General features: G+C 43.9%; 1 protein-coding gene across 1 annotated transcript in view; it reads right to left on the reverse strand.

Moving 5' to 3' along the window:
* Window positions 1-16,629, reverse strand: part of LOC121553878 (voltage-dependent T-type calcium channel subunit alpha-1I-like) — a 174,478-nt gene extending 157,849 nt beyond the window's left edge. The window contains exons 1-2 of the mRNA XM_045227043.1: window positions 16,323-16,629; window positions 16,108-16,138 (exon numbers count right to left, since the gene is read on the reverse strand). Of these exons, the coding sequence (XP_045082978.1) occupies window positions 16,108-16,138; window positions 16,323-16,629 (338 nt within the window). The remainder of the gene's footprint in view (window positions 1-16,107; window positions 16,139-16,322) is intronic.
* Window positions 16,630-17,183: the final 554 nt, after the last annotated feature.

The following is a 17,183-nucleotide window of genomic DNA, read 5'->3' on the forward strand; positions in this document are numbered from 1 at the left end:
TGGGAGGCAGGTGATGTGTCTGCCTTTAACACACACACACACACACACACCGGTCCAGAAACCTGCTGTGTTAAGTGCAGGGCTGCTGGGTTCTCTTGAAGGCTGATGCTCAACCTTGGCTGACCCCTAACCACCTGCACACACACACAGGCACACACACATTTCCCACACACACAGGCACACACACACTTTTCCACACATACACAGTACACACACACACACACACACCTGCACAGGGGCCAGCTACATAGAGCTGTGTGTTATTTCAGCACCAACTGCCACAGCGGGCCTCACCTGGCTGATGATAATTTCGGTTGGCATCCACCACAAGAGCATGCAGACTGAAGCTACAGACCTAACAGCAGGGGGCGACCTGGAGTATATACACTCTGAAATCATAGCATTATCTGTACTAATTATCTCTCTATGTGGATCATAATTCCATTTGCAAGTTCAACTGGGTATTTTCAAACTTGGTTGGCCTTCTGTTATTTCAAGGCAACGATAAAGAATAACTGCCAAATACAAGTCAATGTGATGAAAACTCACTATGCAGACGCAGTTCAGTCATGCCTCTAAATTCACAGGGTTTTCTATGCTTGGTTGCTGTTCCGCTATTGCAAGGTTTACCAAAGATAATGAAACATGGTCAATTATTACCACTGGTTAAAAATATCTGGTGTTCCCTAAGGGTCAGTGTAATTCCAATACCCAACGCTCAATGTCCCTTAATTATGCCCTGAGGGGAGATGGAAAAACAGCAAACTCCAACCAATACTACTCCATCAGGTAAAAAAAATCTGGTGTGGGTCCAATACCCAACACAATGTTGTCCTGAGGGACAACCCAACTCCAGCTAATATTACTCCTAGGATGCGTCCCAAATGGCACCATATTATCTATATAATGAGCAACATTTATACTAGAACCTTATGGACCCTGATCAAAACTAGTGCCCTATAAATCCATTTAAGACACACCCCTAATCAATGAAGGCCCGGTCACTATTGTGCGATACTAATGGTATTATTGATGTTATTGATCTATGAGTTAAAGGACCCCAGACATAAAACACCATTGGAGGGCTGGAACCCTTAGAGTTTTCTGGAGTTGTTGTCATTGACACGTAGAATGGGTCAATTGATTTATTACAGCCAAATTAGACAAATTACTGTGTGTGTGTTTGTGTGTGTGTGTGTGTGTGTGTGTGTGTGTGTGTATGTGTGCATGCATGCATGCCCTTAGGAAATGAAGTTGCTAACTTAATTTGTCCCATAGTAAATGAAGTTAACCCCTTTTTGACCATGAAGGGAAGATAGGTCAAGGGTAACCAAGACCTTTGGGGGTGAAACTAGATATTGATGGAAATCCAAATCATAGGCAAGCAGAAGTTTTGGAGTCATCTGTGTGACAGAGAGATAGAAGAGGACAAAATGAGAGAGTAGAGAGATAGATGTAGAAATGGACAGAGCGAGGGAATGAAAGAGAGAGGGAGAGAGTGACTAGTTGGTGTGCAGAATTGTACCACTGTCTACAGTCTCCACCCCTTCCAAATCTCTCTTTCTCCATGTCTGACCTTTCAACGCTCCCCTAGTCTGCTACAGAAACAGATGGAAGCAATCACCTCCGACAGGTGTCATCAAATCACCAAAATCAAAGTTGAGTTGTGAGCCCCGACACTAGCCCTCTGTTTTATGGAGCTATTTAATTTGTCAAGGCAATTGGCCACGTTGGTGTGTGTGAGTGTGTGTGTGTGTGTATGTGTTGTGTTATACTATGAGTGTTTCTGCCAGAGTCTAGACATAGCATTATGCTTAACTGGGAAGTTTAAGGTTTATAATTATTATGAATGGTTGATACTGTGTAGGAATATCTCATGAGTTTAGAGCAATGCAAACATGCTGTTAAATAAAGTGTGCTCTATTAGCTGAACTATAAAATATATATACAGGTACATTGCAAAGCTTATAGGACTGGGAATACGCTGTCTTTGAGAACCTAACTCCATCTGCATCCCAAATGGAACCCTATTCCCTATTTAGTGCACTACTTTTGACCAGAGCCCTATAGGCCAATTGGTAGAGCATGGCGCTTGTAATGCCAGGGTAGTGGGTTCGATCCCCGGGACCACCCATACATAAAAATGTATGCACACATGACTGTAAGTCGCTTTGGATAAAAGCGTCTGCTAAATGGCATATTATTATAATATTAAAAAGTAGTGCTCTAAATAGAGAATAGGGTGCCATTTGAGCAGCTTTCTTTGAGTATATAACTCAATGGGTGGGCATCGTATCTTTCCTCTATTTGGAATAGAAACATGACATCCCTTCCTTCATCTCCCCTCTCTCCACCTTATCCCGTTTCCCCAGGAGTCACATCCCTGTCATTGATTCTTCCTCTCTCTCTCTCTCTCTCCTCTCTCTCTCTCTCTCTCTCTCTCTCTCTCTCTCTCTCTCTCTCTCTCTCTCTCTCTCTCTCTCTCTCTCTCTATGTGGTGTAAAACAGAGCTTTAGCCCGTCTTCATCTCTCCTTCCCCGCTGGTTTCAATATTACATCTCCGTGGAGATTGATTCTCAGCTCTGGTTGAATACTGAATGCTGTTTAACACAGGTCTATGCTGTCGCTGCATGGGGTTCTCTAACCAGAGAAAATTGGTTATTCTAGCAGAAATAGGGAAAATTGTGCTATTTGAGAGTTATGAGAGTATAACATTTAAAGGGGAAATCTGCAATTTAAATAATAACAAAGCTGGTCCCCGCCACTGTTTCAGTAAAAAGCTGGAGAAATGTAACCACTCTCAGATTCATACACAGAGCTATGGATGCAAGGACTGACCATCCATGACATCACAATGATAGTTAACTCACATTTTGAGGCTATATAGCGTTTGTTTACAAACATTGGAGTAAAACAGGGTTATATTTAGTTTCTGATGGGGTGCAACAGTTGAATTAAACTTTCTAAATTATATTCTTCAAGAATCAATGGGTACATAAAATGGATGTATCAACTGCAGATTACCCCTTCAAGAGACAGTTTCAGTTTGCTTCTCTCTCTGTCTCTTAGAAAGAAAGGGTCAACTCTCCAGGAGGAGACATGCACACTGTTCTAAAACACACACACACACACACACACACACACACACACACACACACACACACACACACAGCGCCTCAATGTCACTATGCAGTGGAAGCATTATCTCTGCTTCACACAGTAGAGCCGAGAATGAAAAGAAAGAAAGAGGGAACTATTCTATATTTTTTCATTCACTCCATTTTCTCTCTTGGCAGTGAGGCAGTTCTGACATTTAGGAAGTAGTGTTCACTGGGGAAAAGCAATCTATTGATGCAAGGCGTTGTTTAGGATTGAGGAAATGGAGAGGGAGAAAGAGGGAGGGAGAGAGAGGGTGAAGAAAGGGAGGGAGGGAACAAACCTTTAACTAAAATAGACTAGAAAAACTAAAGGGGAGGGAGGGAGGGAGGGAGGGAGGGAGGGAGTGAAGAAAGGGAGGGAGGGAACAAACCTTTAACTAAAATAGACTGGAAAAACTAAAGGATAGTACGTAAGGGGATTCAGAACATTTTAAAAGAGCAAGTAAAGTGTGGGGGGGCTATAAAGAGAGAGAGATAATGCCCTGTCTGTAGTTGTACATCAGCTTTAGTTTCTTTTAGCTATCTCTCTCTGTCTTTCTTTTGGATGCTATCTCTGCCTAGCTTTAGAGGCACTACTGTAGTCTGATTGGACCATATAAAAACCCCAGCTGATTTATGTAGAGAGAAGAGACTGCAGTCCTGCTGATCACTACGAAGACCTACTGTAGTCTGATTGGACCATATAAAAACCCCAGCTGATTTATGTAGAGGGAAGAGACTGCAGCCCTGCTGATCACTACGAAGACCTACTGTAGTCTGATTGGACCCTATAAAAACTCCAGCTGATTTATGTGGAGGGAAGAGACTGCAGTCCTGCTGATCACTACGAAGACCTACTGTAGTCTGATTGGACCCTATAAAAACCCCAGCTGATTTATGTGAAGGGAAGAGACTGCAGTCCTGCTGATCACTACGAAGACCTACTGTAGTCTGATTGGACCCTTTAAAACCCCAGCTGATTTATGTGGAGGGAAGAGACTGGAGTCCTGTTGATCACTACGAAGACCTACTGTAGTCTGATTGGACCCTATAAAAATCCCAGCTGATTTATGTGGAGGGAAGAGACTGCAGTCCTGCTGATCACTACGAAGACCTACTGTAGTCTGATTGGACCATATAAAAACCCCAGCTGATTTATGTGGAGGGAAGAGACTGCAGTCCTGCTGATCACTACGAAGACCTACTGTAGTCTGATTGGACCCTATAAAAACCCCAGCTGATTTATGTGAAGGGAAGAGACTGCAGTCCTGCTGATCACTACGAAGACCTACTGTAGTCTGATTGGACCCTATAAAAACCCCAGCTGATTTATGTGAAGGGAAGAGACTGCAGTCCTGCTGATCACTACGAAGACCTACTGTAGTCTGATTGGACCCTATAAAAACCCCAGCTGATTTATGTAGAGGGAAGAGACTGCAGTCCTGCTGATCACTACGAAGACCTACTGTAGTCTGATTGGACCCTATAAAAACCCCAGCTGATTTATGTAGAGAGAAGAGACTGCAGCCCTGCTGATCACTACGAAGACCTACTGTAGTCTGATTGGACCCTATAAAAACTCCAGCTGATTTATGTGGAGGGAAGAGACTGCAGTCCTGCTGATCACTACGAAGACCTACTGTAGTCTGATTGGACCCTATAAAAACCCCAGCTGATTTATGTGAAGGGAAGAGACTGCAGTCCTGCTGATCACTACGAAGACCTACTGTAGTCTGATTGGACCCTTTAAAACCCCAGCTGATTTATGTGGAGGAAGAGACTGGAGTCCTGTTGATCACTACGAAGACCTACTGTAGTCTGATTGGACCCTATAAAAAATCCCAGCTGATTTATGTGGAGGGAAGAGACTGCAGTCCTGCTGATCACTACGAAGACCTACTGTAGTCTGATTGGACCCTATAAAAACCCCAGCTGATTTATGTAGAGGGAAGAGACTGCAGTCCTGCTGATCACTACGAAGACCTACTGTAGTCTGATTGGACCCTATAAAAACCCCAGCTGATTTATGTGGAGGGAAGAGACTGCAGTCCTGCTGATCACTACGAAGACCTACTGTAGTCTGATTGGACCCTATAAAAACCCCAGCTGATTTATGTAGAGGGAAGAGACTGCAGTCCTGCTGATCACTACGAAGACCTACTGTAGTCTGATTGGTCCCTATAAAAACCCTAGCTAATTTATGTAGAGGGAAGAGACTGCAGTCCTGCTGATCACTACGAAGACCTACTGTAGTCTGATTGGACCCTATAAAAACCCCAGCTGATTTATGTAGAGGGAAGAGACTGCAGTCCTGCTGATCACTGCGAAGACCTAATGTAGCTAAGTCTTCCTGGACTTCTTCGGTCTAACCTTTCCTTGTTCTAGCACAGCACCGCCTTGACATCCATCACTAAAACAAATGTGTCGGGCCAAACACAGTCATGTCTTAGTCAAAACTTAGATTTTTTAAGTATAATAAGTATATAGGTGTGTTTATGTACACATGTACATATTACCTCAACTACCTCAACTAGCCGGTGCCCCCGCACATTGACTCTGCAACGGTACCCCCCTGTATATATAGCCTCCCTACTGTCACTTTATTTTACTTCTGCTCTTTTTTTTCTCAACACTTTTTTTTGTTGTTGTTTTATTTTTATTTTTTAAATAAATGCACTGTTGGTTAAGGGCTGTAAGTAAGCATTTCACTGTAATGTCTGCACCTGTTGTATTCGGCGCATGTGACCAATAAAATTTGATTTGATTTTATTTGATTTAGGTTATAGGTTGAGAGCTTTTGTGAAAGAGCACAGTTAGAAAGATATGGCATATAGAAGCAAACCGGATGGACATCATGAAAATGATCGGAGAGGTTAAGGGTAGAGGAAGTTCAGGAGTAAAAACCAACAAAATATAATTATTGTAAAATTGACTGTGTCCATTAAAATGTATATAAAAGCTGGAAGTAGAGGCCTAAGCATTGTTGTTCACTAGTTTAATCCAATTAAGGGACGGGTGGTGGGGTTGGACAGTAATAAAGGGGAATATATATTTTTTAAAGGATATGTATATGTGTATGTGTACAGTATGTATGTATGTATGTATGTACAGTGGGGAGAACAAGTATTTGATACACTGCCGATTTTGCAGGTTTTCCTACTTACAAAGCATGTAGAGGTCTGTAATTTTTATCATAGGGTACACTTCAACTGTGAGAGACGGAATCTAAAACAAAAATCCAGAAAATCACATTGTATGATTTGTAAGTAATTAATTTGCATTTTATTGCATGACATCAGTATTTGATACATCAGAAAAGCAGAACTTAATATTTGGTACAGAAACCTTTGTTTGCAATTACAGAGATCATACGTTTCCTGTAGGTCTTGACCAGGTTTGCACACACTGCAGCAGGGATTTTGGCCCACTCCTCCATACAGACCTTCTCCAGATCCTTCAGTTTTCGGGGCTGTCGCTGGGAAATACAGACTTTCAGCTCCCTCCAAAGATTTTCTATTGGGTTCAGGTCTGGAGACTGGCTAGGCCACTCCAGGACCTTGAGATGCCTCTTACAGAGCCACTCCTTAGTTGCCCTGGCTGTGTGTTTCGGGTCGTTGTCATGCTGGAAGACCCAGTCACGACCCATCTTCAATGCTCTTACTGAGGGAAGGAGGTTGTTGGCCAAGATCTTGCGATACATAGCCCCATCCATCCTCCTCAATACGGTGCAGTCGTCCTGTCCCCTTTTCAGAAAAGCATCCCCAAAGAATGATGTTTCCACCTCCATGCTTCACGGTTGGGATGGTGTTCTTGGGGTTGTACTCATCCTTCTTCTTCCTCCAAACAAGGCGTAGTGGAGTTTAGACCAAAAAGCTCTATTTTGTTTCATCAGACCACATGACCTTCTCCCATTCCTCCTCTGGATCATCCAGATGGTCATTGGCAAACTTCAGACGGGCCTGGACATGCGCTGGCTTGAGCAGAGGGACCTGCGTGCGCTGCAGGATTTTAATCCATGACGGGGCGTAGTGTGTTACTAATGGTTTTCATTGAGACTGTGGTCCCAGCTCTCTTCAGGTCATTGACCAGGACCTGCTGTGTAGTTCTGGGCTGATCCCTCACCTTCCTCATGATCATTGATGCCCCACGAGGTGAGATCTTGCATGGAGCCCCAGACCGAGGGTGATTGACCGTCATCTTGAAATTTTTCCCCCCCGCAAAGATACAGTGGGGGAAAAAAGTATTTAGTCAGCCACCAATTGTGCAAGTTCTCCCACTTAAAAAGATGAGAGAGGCCTGTAATGTTCATCATAGGTACAAGTCAACTATGACAGACAAAATGAGAAAATTATTTCCAGAAAATCACATTGTAGGATTTTTAATGAATTTATTTGCAAATTATGGTGGAAAATAAGTATTTGGTCAATAACAAAAGTTTCTCAATACTTTGTTATATACCCTTTGTTGGCAATGACACAGGTCAAACGTTTTCTGTAAGTCTTCACAAGGTTTTCACACACTGTTGCTGGTATTTTGGCCCATTCCTCCATGCAGATCTCCTCTAGAGCAGTGATGTTTTTGGGGCTGTCGCTGGGCAACACAGACTTTCAACTCCCTCCAAATATTTTCTATGGGGTTGAGATCTGGAGACTGGCTAGGCCACTCCAGGACCTTGAAATGCTTCTTACGAAGCCACTCCTTCGTTGCCCGGGCGGTGTGTTTGGGATCATTGTCATGCTGAAAGACCCAGCCACGTTTCATTTTCAATGCCCTTGCTGATGGAAGCAGGTTTTCACTCAAAAATCTCACGATACATGGCCCCATTCATTCTTTCCTTTACACGGATCAGTCGTCCTGGTCCCTTTGCAGAAAAAACAGCCCCAAAGCATGATGTTTCCCACCCCCATGCTTCACAGTAGGTATTGTGATCTTTGGATGCAACTCAGCATTCTTTGTCCTCCAAACACGACGAGTTGAGTTTTTACCAAAAAGTAATATTTTGGTTTCATCTGACCATATGACATTCTACCAATCCTCTTCTGGATCATCCAAATGCACTCTATCAAACTTCAGACGGGCCTGGACATGTACTGGCTTAAGCAGGGGGACACGTCTGGCACTGCAGGATTTGAGTCCCTGGCGGCGTAGTGTGTTACTGATGGTAGGATTTGTTACTTTGGTCCCAGCTCTCTGCAGGTCATTCACTAGGTCCCCCCGTGTGGTTCTGGGATTTTTGCTCACCGTTCTTGTGATCATTTTGACCCCCACGGGGTAGAGATCTTGCAGTGGAGCCCCAGATCGAGGGAGATTATCAGTGGTCTTGTATGTCTTCCATTTCCTAATAATCGCTCCCACAGTTGATTTCTTCAAACCAAGATGCTTACCTATTGCAGATTCAGTCTTCCCAACCTGGTGCAGGTCTACAATTTTGTTTCTGGTGTCCTTTGACAGCTCTTTGGTCTTGGCCATAGTGGAGTTTGGAGTGTGACTGTTTGAGGTTGTGGACAGGTGTCTTTTATACTGATAACAAGTTCAAACAGGTGCCATTAATACAGGTAACGAGTGGAGGACAGAGGAGCCTCTTAAAGAAGAAGTTACAGGTCTGTGAGAGCCAGAAATCTTGCTTGTTTGTAGGTGACCAAATACTTATTTTCCACCATAATTTGCAAATAAATTCATAAAAAATCCTACAATGTGTTTTTCTGGATTTTTTTTCTTCAATTTGTCTGTCATAGTTGACATGTACCTATGATGAAAATTACAGGCCTCTCTCATCTTTTTAAGTGGGAGAACTTGCACAATTGGTGGCTGACTAAATACTTTTTTTCCCCACTGTATATATATAAATATATATTTGCGGGGGGGAAAAACATATGGGGGCTTGGAAGTGATGCAGACAATTACATTGATGGAAGTTACAATCTATCTGCAATATTAAAGCTGATCTACTCCCTTATAAAAAATTAAAAAACAGAGTCATGTCCCCCGAGACATTGATTAAGGCACGGCACAATAACATGATCATGTGGATGGCCTCAATGTATTCAAACCCACAAAGGATTTAATTTAACCAATCAATCCAGAGTGTTGCTCGATCAGACATGGCTCTTACAATGCCCCCCCACACACACACACACAATATGTGTGGAAAGTAGTACTTGATGGATGGACGACTTGTCATTCTACTGAAGTGACAAAGAGACACAGTAAATGTCATTTCATTTTGTTTCATTCAATTTGACAAAAAGGCTATTGAGTGTGAGCAAAGTCACATGTCAAATATGCACACACACACACACAGACTCTCCCTCTCTTCCTTAGCAAACATATTGTCATGCTTTTCCTCCAAAGTAGCCGTCTGGCATTCCCTGATATGAATGCTCAGTGTACCTAGAGAAAAACCCTCCTTCCTCAAGTACATACCTATCTGAGCTTTACTTTAGTACACAACAAGACTAACAACCACTGTAACATTCAGAGAGAGAGAGAACAGAGTGAACAGAGAGGCAAATGATTTCTCCCAGGGTGCCGAAAATGTACTACATACAGTGGGGAGAACAAGTATTTGATACACTGCCGATTTTGCAGGTTTTCCTACTTACAAAGCATGTAGAGGTCTGTAATTTTTACATCATAGGTACACTTCAACTGTGTGAGACGGAATCTAAAACAAAAATCCAGAAAATCACATTGTTAGATTTTTAAGTAAATCATTTGCATTTTATTGCATGACATAAGTATTTGATCACCTACTAACCAGTAAGAATTCCGGCTCTCACAGACCTGTTAGTTTTTCTTTAAGAAGCCCTCCTGTTCTCCACTCATTACCTGTATTAACTGCACCTGTTTGAACTCGTTACCTGTATAAAAGACACCTGTCCACACACTCAATCAAACAGACTCCAACCTCTCCACAATGGCCAAGACCAGAGAGCTGTGTAAGGACATCAGGGATAAAATTGTAGACCTGCACAAGGCTGGGATGGGCTACAGGACAATAGGCAAGCAGCTTGGTGAGAAGGCAACAACTGTTGGCGCAATTATTAGAAAATGGAAGAAGTTCAAGATGACGGTCAATCACCCTCGGTCTGGGGCTCCATGCAAGATCTCACCTCGTGGGGCATCAATGATCATGAGGGAAGGTGAGGGATCAGCCCAGAACTACACGGCAGGACCTGGTCAATGACCTGAAGAGAGCTGGGACCACAGTCTCAAAGAAAACCATTAGTAACACACTACGCCGTCATGGATTAAAATCCTGCAGCGCACGCAAGGTCCCCCTGCTCAAGCCAGCGCATGTCCAGGCCCGTCTCAAGTTTGCCCATGACCATCTGGATGATCCAGAGTAGGAATGGGAGAAGGTCATGTGGTCTGATGAGACAAAAATAGAGCTTTTGGTCTAAACTCCACTCGCTGTGTTTGGAGGAAGAAGAAGGATGAGTATAACCCCAAGAACACCATCCCAACCGTGAAGCATGGAGGTGGAAACATAATTATTTGGGGATGCTTTTCTGCAAAGGGGACAGGGGACGACTGCACCGTATTGAGGGGAGGATGGATGGGGCCATGTATCGCGAGATCTTGGCCAACAACCTCCTTCCCTCAGTAAGAGCATTGAAGATGGGTCGTGACTGGGTCTTCCAGCATGACAACGACCCGAAACACACAGCCAGGGCAACTAAGGAGTGGCTCTGTAAGAGGCATCTCAAGGTCCTGGAGTGGCCTAGCCAGTCTCCAGACCTGAACCCAATAGAAAATCTTTGGAGGGAGCTGAAAGTCTGTATTTCCCAGCGACAGCCCCGAAAACTGAAGGATCTGGAGAAGGTCTGTATGGAGGAGTGGCCAAAATCCCTGCTGCAGTGTGTGCAAACCTGGTCAAGACCTACAGGAAACGTATGATCTCTGTAATTGCAAACAAAGGTTTCTGTACCAAATATTAAGTTCTGCTTTTCTGATGTATCAAATACTGATGTCATGCAATAAAATGCAAATTAATTACTTACAAATCATACAATGTGATTTTCTGGATTTTTGTTTTAGATTCCGTCTCTCACAGTTGAAGTGTACATATGATAAAAATTACAGACCTCTACATGCTTTGTAAGTAGGAAAACCTGCAAAATCGGCAGTGTATCAAATACTTGTTCTCCCCACTGTACTTAAAATGCATACTAATTTTGGCATTTGATCTAGTAGAATTCACTTTTCTTTTCCGACTCACGTTTGACATCAGCTGATAATCAGATAAATTGACACACTGTACCAAAATGAACGAATGGTGGGAGTCAACGCAATCGCGCATTAGATGACGCATTTGGAGTAGTACTTTAGAAATGTCACATACTATCCCACTTTCTTTTTCATACTATTTAGTACGCTAGTATGCAGGGGAGATGAAAGGTAAGTGACAGGTAAAATATCAAAGACAGGGATGAAATAAACAAGAGAAACCAAGAAAGATAAAAGTAACAAGATATTAACCATGTGAAGAAGGTAAGCAAAATGCTTTCCCCTCCTCTGCCTCTCTCTGTGTGCCTCTCTCTCTCTGTACCTGTTTCTTTGTGTGTGTCCCTGTGTGTGTGTGTGTGTGTGTGTGTGTGTGTGTGTGTGTGTGTGTGTGTGTGTGTGTGTGTGTGTGTGTGTGTGTGTGTGTGTGCTGGGACTGCAGATAAGGCTGAGGGATTTCAAACTAACTTTTTCCCTACAAGAGTTATACTGCTGTGACAGCAGGGATTTTGGCAGACGAGAGAGGGAGCAGAGAAAGAACTCAGAACACCCAGAATCTTCCAGAACCTTTTTCAACATTCTGGTTCTTTCTGCTTCTGCCTCCTTGGCTGTTTCATTTTGTGGTGCATCAACGTCGGACGGGTGTTACGTTAATTTTTGTCCCCTGCTGATGTTTTTTTTGCTTATTGGGCACAGTATTCATCAGTTCCTAATTGAAAACGATTTTCTGACATAAGGGGTATGTTGAGCCAATGGTTGAGTCAATGGCAAGTTGAGCAAATTGAAGTGTTTTCTTCCCAGGTGTAATGCAAGACATTATCACTGGGATATGAGGTAACAACAGGGCCTGGCTTATATTAAAAGTGTTTAAAAAAGTACAAAGTGTTTGTTAGATGTAAAGCCCATGTTAAAAGACGCTTCAAATGATTAATAGACAAAAAAGAGATTGGGATTGTGTTGAATTGTGCTTGGGAAAATTGTGCTTGGGGAAAAATTCTTAGAAAAACGGTGCTATCTAGAACCTAAATGGGTTCTTCGGCTGTCCCCATTTGAAAAACCCTTTTGATTCCAGGTAAAACCCTTTTGGGTTCAATGTAGAACGCTTTCCACAGAGGGTTCTATATGGAACCCAAAAGGGTTCTATTGGGAACCAAAAAGGGTTCTACCTGGAACCAAAAAGGGTTCTCTTATGGGGACAGCCGAAGAACCCTTTTGGAACCCCTTTTTCTAAGAGTGTAGACATGGTTTTAAAAGGTAGTGGTAATATTTCATTCAGTACAGAAATGTGTAGGTGGCGTAACTTAGCCCATACTTGGGGTAAGCTGTGCCAAGAGACCACTTTTTTTGGGATTTGAATTCTGATTATTTCCAGGGATACACAAGATCCTGAAATATATGTATATATCTTTGTTAAAAAGAATACTATATTCCACTTGACGGAGGATGCTGAATGTAAAAAAATTACTCAACAACCCACTCTCCCCTTCACTATATCAAACTCCCTTTTCTTTCTCGCTCCCTCGCTCCCTCTATCTGTCCCTTTAGGTCTACTATAAATCCACCCAGTTGGATCAGTGCCCATTCAGTTCCTGTCACTAACTCTTGGTGTACATCCCAAATGACACCCTATTCCCTAAATAGTGCCTTGGTCAAAAGTAGTGCACTATGTAGGGAATAGGGTGCCATTTGAACTGGCCACTATCCACATCCATATACTGTACATGTACTGTGTATGGGGACGGAGTGTATTGTTATCGGTGTGTGTGTGTGTGTACGAAGTCTATTGTTCGTGTGTGTGTGTGTGTGTGTGTGTGTGTGTGTGTGTGTGTGTGTGTGTGTGTGTGTGTGTGTGTGTGTGTACGAAGTCTATTGTTCGTGTGTGTGTGTATGTACGAAGTCTATTGTTCGTGTGTGTGTGTGTGTGTGTACGAAGTCTATTGTGTGTGTGTGTGTGTGTGTGTATTGGAGTAGACATGTTCTGTATAAGGGACTAGGCAGAGGTAGCAACAGCTCTGGGCTTGTGAACAGAACAGATAACAGATAGAGAGAAATACATGTCTCTTCCTTAACGGTTTTGCTCCGTTTATCAGAGAAGTGACACACACGCCTACATTGGCACACACACAAACAAAACACACACCTTGTCCCCATACACACTCACACACACCTTGATAAAAATACAATTAGTCCCCATACTCACACACACATTCCCACCCAAGCACTAACTCAAACAAATGCTCTCTCACAGACATTGGGAAAGATAACACACAATGTTCACACTAACTGCAGCCTTCACATTCAACACGCCACACAATGTTCACACTAACTGCAGCCTTCACATTCAACACGCCACACAATGTTCACACTAACTGCAGCCTTCACATTCAACACTCCACATAATGTTCACACTAACTGCAGCTTTCACATTCAAAACTCCACATAATGTTCACACTAACTGCAGCCTTCACATTCAACACGCCACACAATGTTCACACTAACTGCAGCCTTCACATTCAACACTCCACACAATGTTCACACTAACTGCAGCCTTCACATTCAACACTCCACACAATGTTCACACTAACTGCAGCCTTCACATTCAACACTCCACATAATGTTCACACTAACTGCAGCCTTCACATTCAACACTCCACATAATGTTCACACTAACTGCAGCTTTCACATTCAAAACTCCACATAATGTTCACACTAACTGCAGCCTTCATATTCAACACTCCACATAATGTTCACACTAACTCCACAGCAACTATAAAGAGACCATATACAGTGCAATGGGAAAGTATTCAGACCCCTTGACTTTTTCCACTTTTTGTTACATTACAGCCTTATTCTAAAATTGATTACATTGTTTTTTTCTCTCAATCTACACACAATACCCCATAATGACTAGGCAAAAACTGGTTTTTAGAAATGTTTGCTAATTATTAATTTTTTTAAGTCACATTTACATAAGTATTCAGACCCTTTACTCAGCACTTTGTTGAAGCACCTTTGGCAGCGATTACAGCCTCGAGTCTTCTTGGGTATGACACTAGAAGCTTGGCACACCTGTATTTGGGGAGTTTCTCCCATTCTTCTCTGCAGATCCTCTCAAGCTCTGTCAGGTTGGATGGGGAGCGTCGCTGCACAGCTATTTTCAGGTCTCTTCAGAGATCGGGCTCAAGTCCGGGCTCTGGCTGGGCCACTCAAGGACATTCAAAGACTTGTCTTGAAGCCACTCCTGCGTTTTCTTGGCTGTGTGCTTAGGGTCGTTGTCCTGTTGGAAGGTGAACCTTCGCCCCAGTCTGAGGTCCTGAGCGCTCTAGAGCAGGTTTTCATCAAGGATCTCTCCTTGTACTCCTCTCCTCTCCTTGTACTTTTCTCCGTTCATCTTTCCCTCGATCCTGACTAGTCTGCCAGTCCATTGCTGAAAAACATCCCCACGTAGGGATGGTGCCAGGTTTCCTCCAGATGTGACACATGGAATTCAGACCAAAGAGTTCAATCTTGGTTTCATCAGACCAAAGAATCTTGGTGCCAGAATCCTTTAGGTGCCTTTTGGCAAACTGCAAGCGGGCTGTCATGTGCCTTTTACTGAGAAGCGGCTTCCATCTGGCCACTACCATAAAGGCCTGATTGACGGAGCGCTGCAGAGACGGTTGTCCTTCTGGAAGGTTCTCCCATCTCCACAGAGGAGTTTTGGAGCTCTGTCAGAGTGACCATTGGGTTCTTGGTCAAATCCCTGACCAAGGCCCTTCTCCCCTGATTGCGCAGTTTGGCTGGGCGGCCAGCTCTAGGAAGAGTCTTGGTTGTTCTAAACGTATTCTATTTAAGAATGATGGAGGCCACTGTGTTCTTGGGGACCTTCAATGCTACAGAAATGTTTTGGTACCCTTCCCCAGATATGTGCCTCGACACAATCCTGTCTCAGAGCTCTACGGACAATTCCTTCGACCTCATGGCTTGGTTTTTGCTCTGACAAGCACTGTCAACTCTGCGACCTTATATAGACAGGTGTGTGCCTTTTCAAATAATGTCCAATCAATTGAATTTACCACAGGTGACTCCAATCAAGTTGTAGAAATATCTCAAGGATGATCAATGAAAACAGGATGCACCTTCGAGTATAGGAAAAGGGTCTGAATACTTATCCAAATTAGGTATTTATGGGTTTTTTTTTTAAATACATTTGCAAACATTTCTAAAAACCTGTTTTGGCTTTGTCATTATGGGGTATTGTGTGTAGATTGATGAGGAAAAATGTTTATTTAATCAATTTTTGAATAAGGCTGTAACATGACAAAATGTGGAGAAAGGGAAGGGGTCTGAATACTTTCTGAATGCACTGTATACAGCCACATAGGAGAGCACTGTAATTCACTGTAATAGCAGTCCTTAGTGAAAGTCACCCTGGATAAAAACACAGACATACAGACAGACACACACGCAGACACCCTGGGTAAATGCACATGATAACACAGCTGAATGCTTAGATTCTGTCACCGATCCAGCCCAAAGCACCATTGGTAATCTAGCACCCCTGTCGTCCCTCACACACATTCTCAGCGTGTGTGTGTTGTGTGTGTGTATGTGTGTGTTTATGTGTGTGTATGTGTGTGTTTGCCTATCTCAGCAAATCTTCCTGCTCTGGAGTCCAACTGTACGCACGGACAGTTTTTATGTTAAGGGCTCTAAAACTGGACCTACTGTTACTGTTACACAGAAACACGTATACTGTTCTCACCTGCTGGTGAGAGATGAGAGGTGAGTGGTCGCTAAGGGGTTAGAGGTCATAGGTCATAGTGTTAAAAGATAAGGGCTGGACACGGCACTTATACACCAGCTCCACACTTATACTGTACTTACATAGATCCAAAGCAAGGTGAAGGGTAAGGGGTCAGAGGTCAGGGGTCATAGGTCATAGTGTTAAAGGATATGGGCTGGACACGGCACGTATACACCAGCTCCTGGGGAATGTGGTCTGCTTGAGACAGAAGAAGATGACCGGAGCCAGCTCAGGATATGGAACTATTAGGGTGCTGATGTCACTGCTCGCATCATCATCATCATCGTCACACTCCTCCTTTTCTTCCATCACTCGTTCTTCTAGGATCGATCCCTCCATCCTCCGCTCCATCCGCCGCTCTTCCTCCTCCTCCTCTTCCTCGAGGGAGGAGCCGCGGTGGGGGAGGGGCATCTCGTCGTCCCTGGCGATGGAGATGGCCACGACCCCCGCTGCTCCGGGACCCTCCTCCTTGGTCGTCATGGCAGCAGGGCGGTCTGAGGTAGAGGGGAAAGAGGAGAGAGAGGGGGGTAGAGGTAGAGAAAGAAAGGGAGAGAGAGGGGGTAGAGGTAGAGGGGAAAGAGGAGAGAGAGGGGGTAGAGGTAGAGGGGAAAGAGGAGAGAAGGGGGGTAGAGGTAGAGAAAGAAAGGGAGAGAGAGGGGGTAGAGGTAGAGGGGAAAGAGGAGAGAGAGGGGGGTAGGTAGAGGGGAAAGAGGAGAGAGAGGGGGGTAGAGGTAGAGAAAGAAAGGGAGAGAGAGGGGGGATAGGTAGAGGGGAAAGAGGAGAGAGAGGGGATAGAGGTAGAGGGAAAGAGGAGAGAGAGGGGGTAGAGGTAGAGGGGAAAGAGGAGAGAGGGGGTAGGTAGAGGGGAAAGAGGAGAGAGAGGGGGGTAGAGGTAGAGAAAGAAAGGGAGAGAGGGGGTAGAGGGTAGAAGGTAAAGAGGAGAGAGAGGGGGGTAGGTAGAGGGGAAAGAGGAGAGAGAGGGGGGTAGAGGTAGAGAAAGAAAGGGAGAGAGAGGGGGTAGAGGTAGAGGGGAA

The sequence above is a fragment of the Coregonus clupeaformis genome, chromosome 18, assembly GCF_020615455.1.
Source record: "Coregonus clupeaformis isolate EN_2021a chromosome 18, ASM2061545v1, whole genome shotgun sequence".
Lineage (NCBI taxonomy): Eukaryota > Metazoa > Chordata > Actinopteri > Salmoniformes > Salmonidae > Coregonus > Coregonus clupeaformis.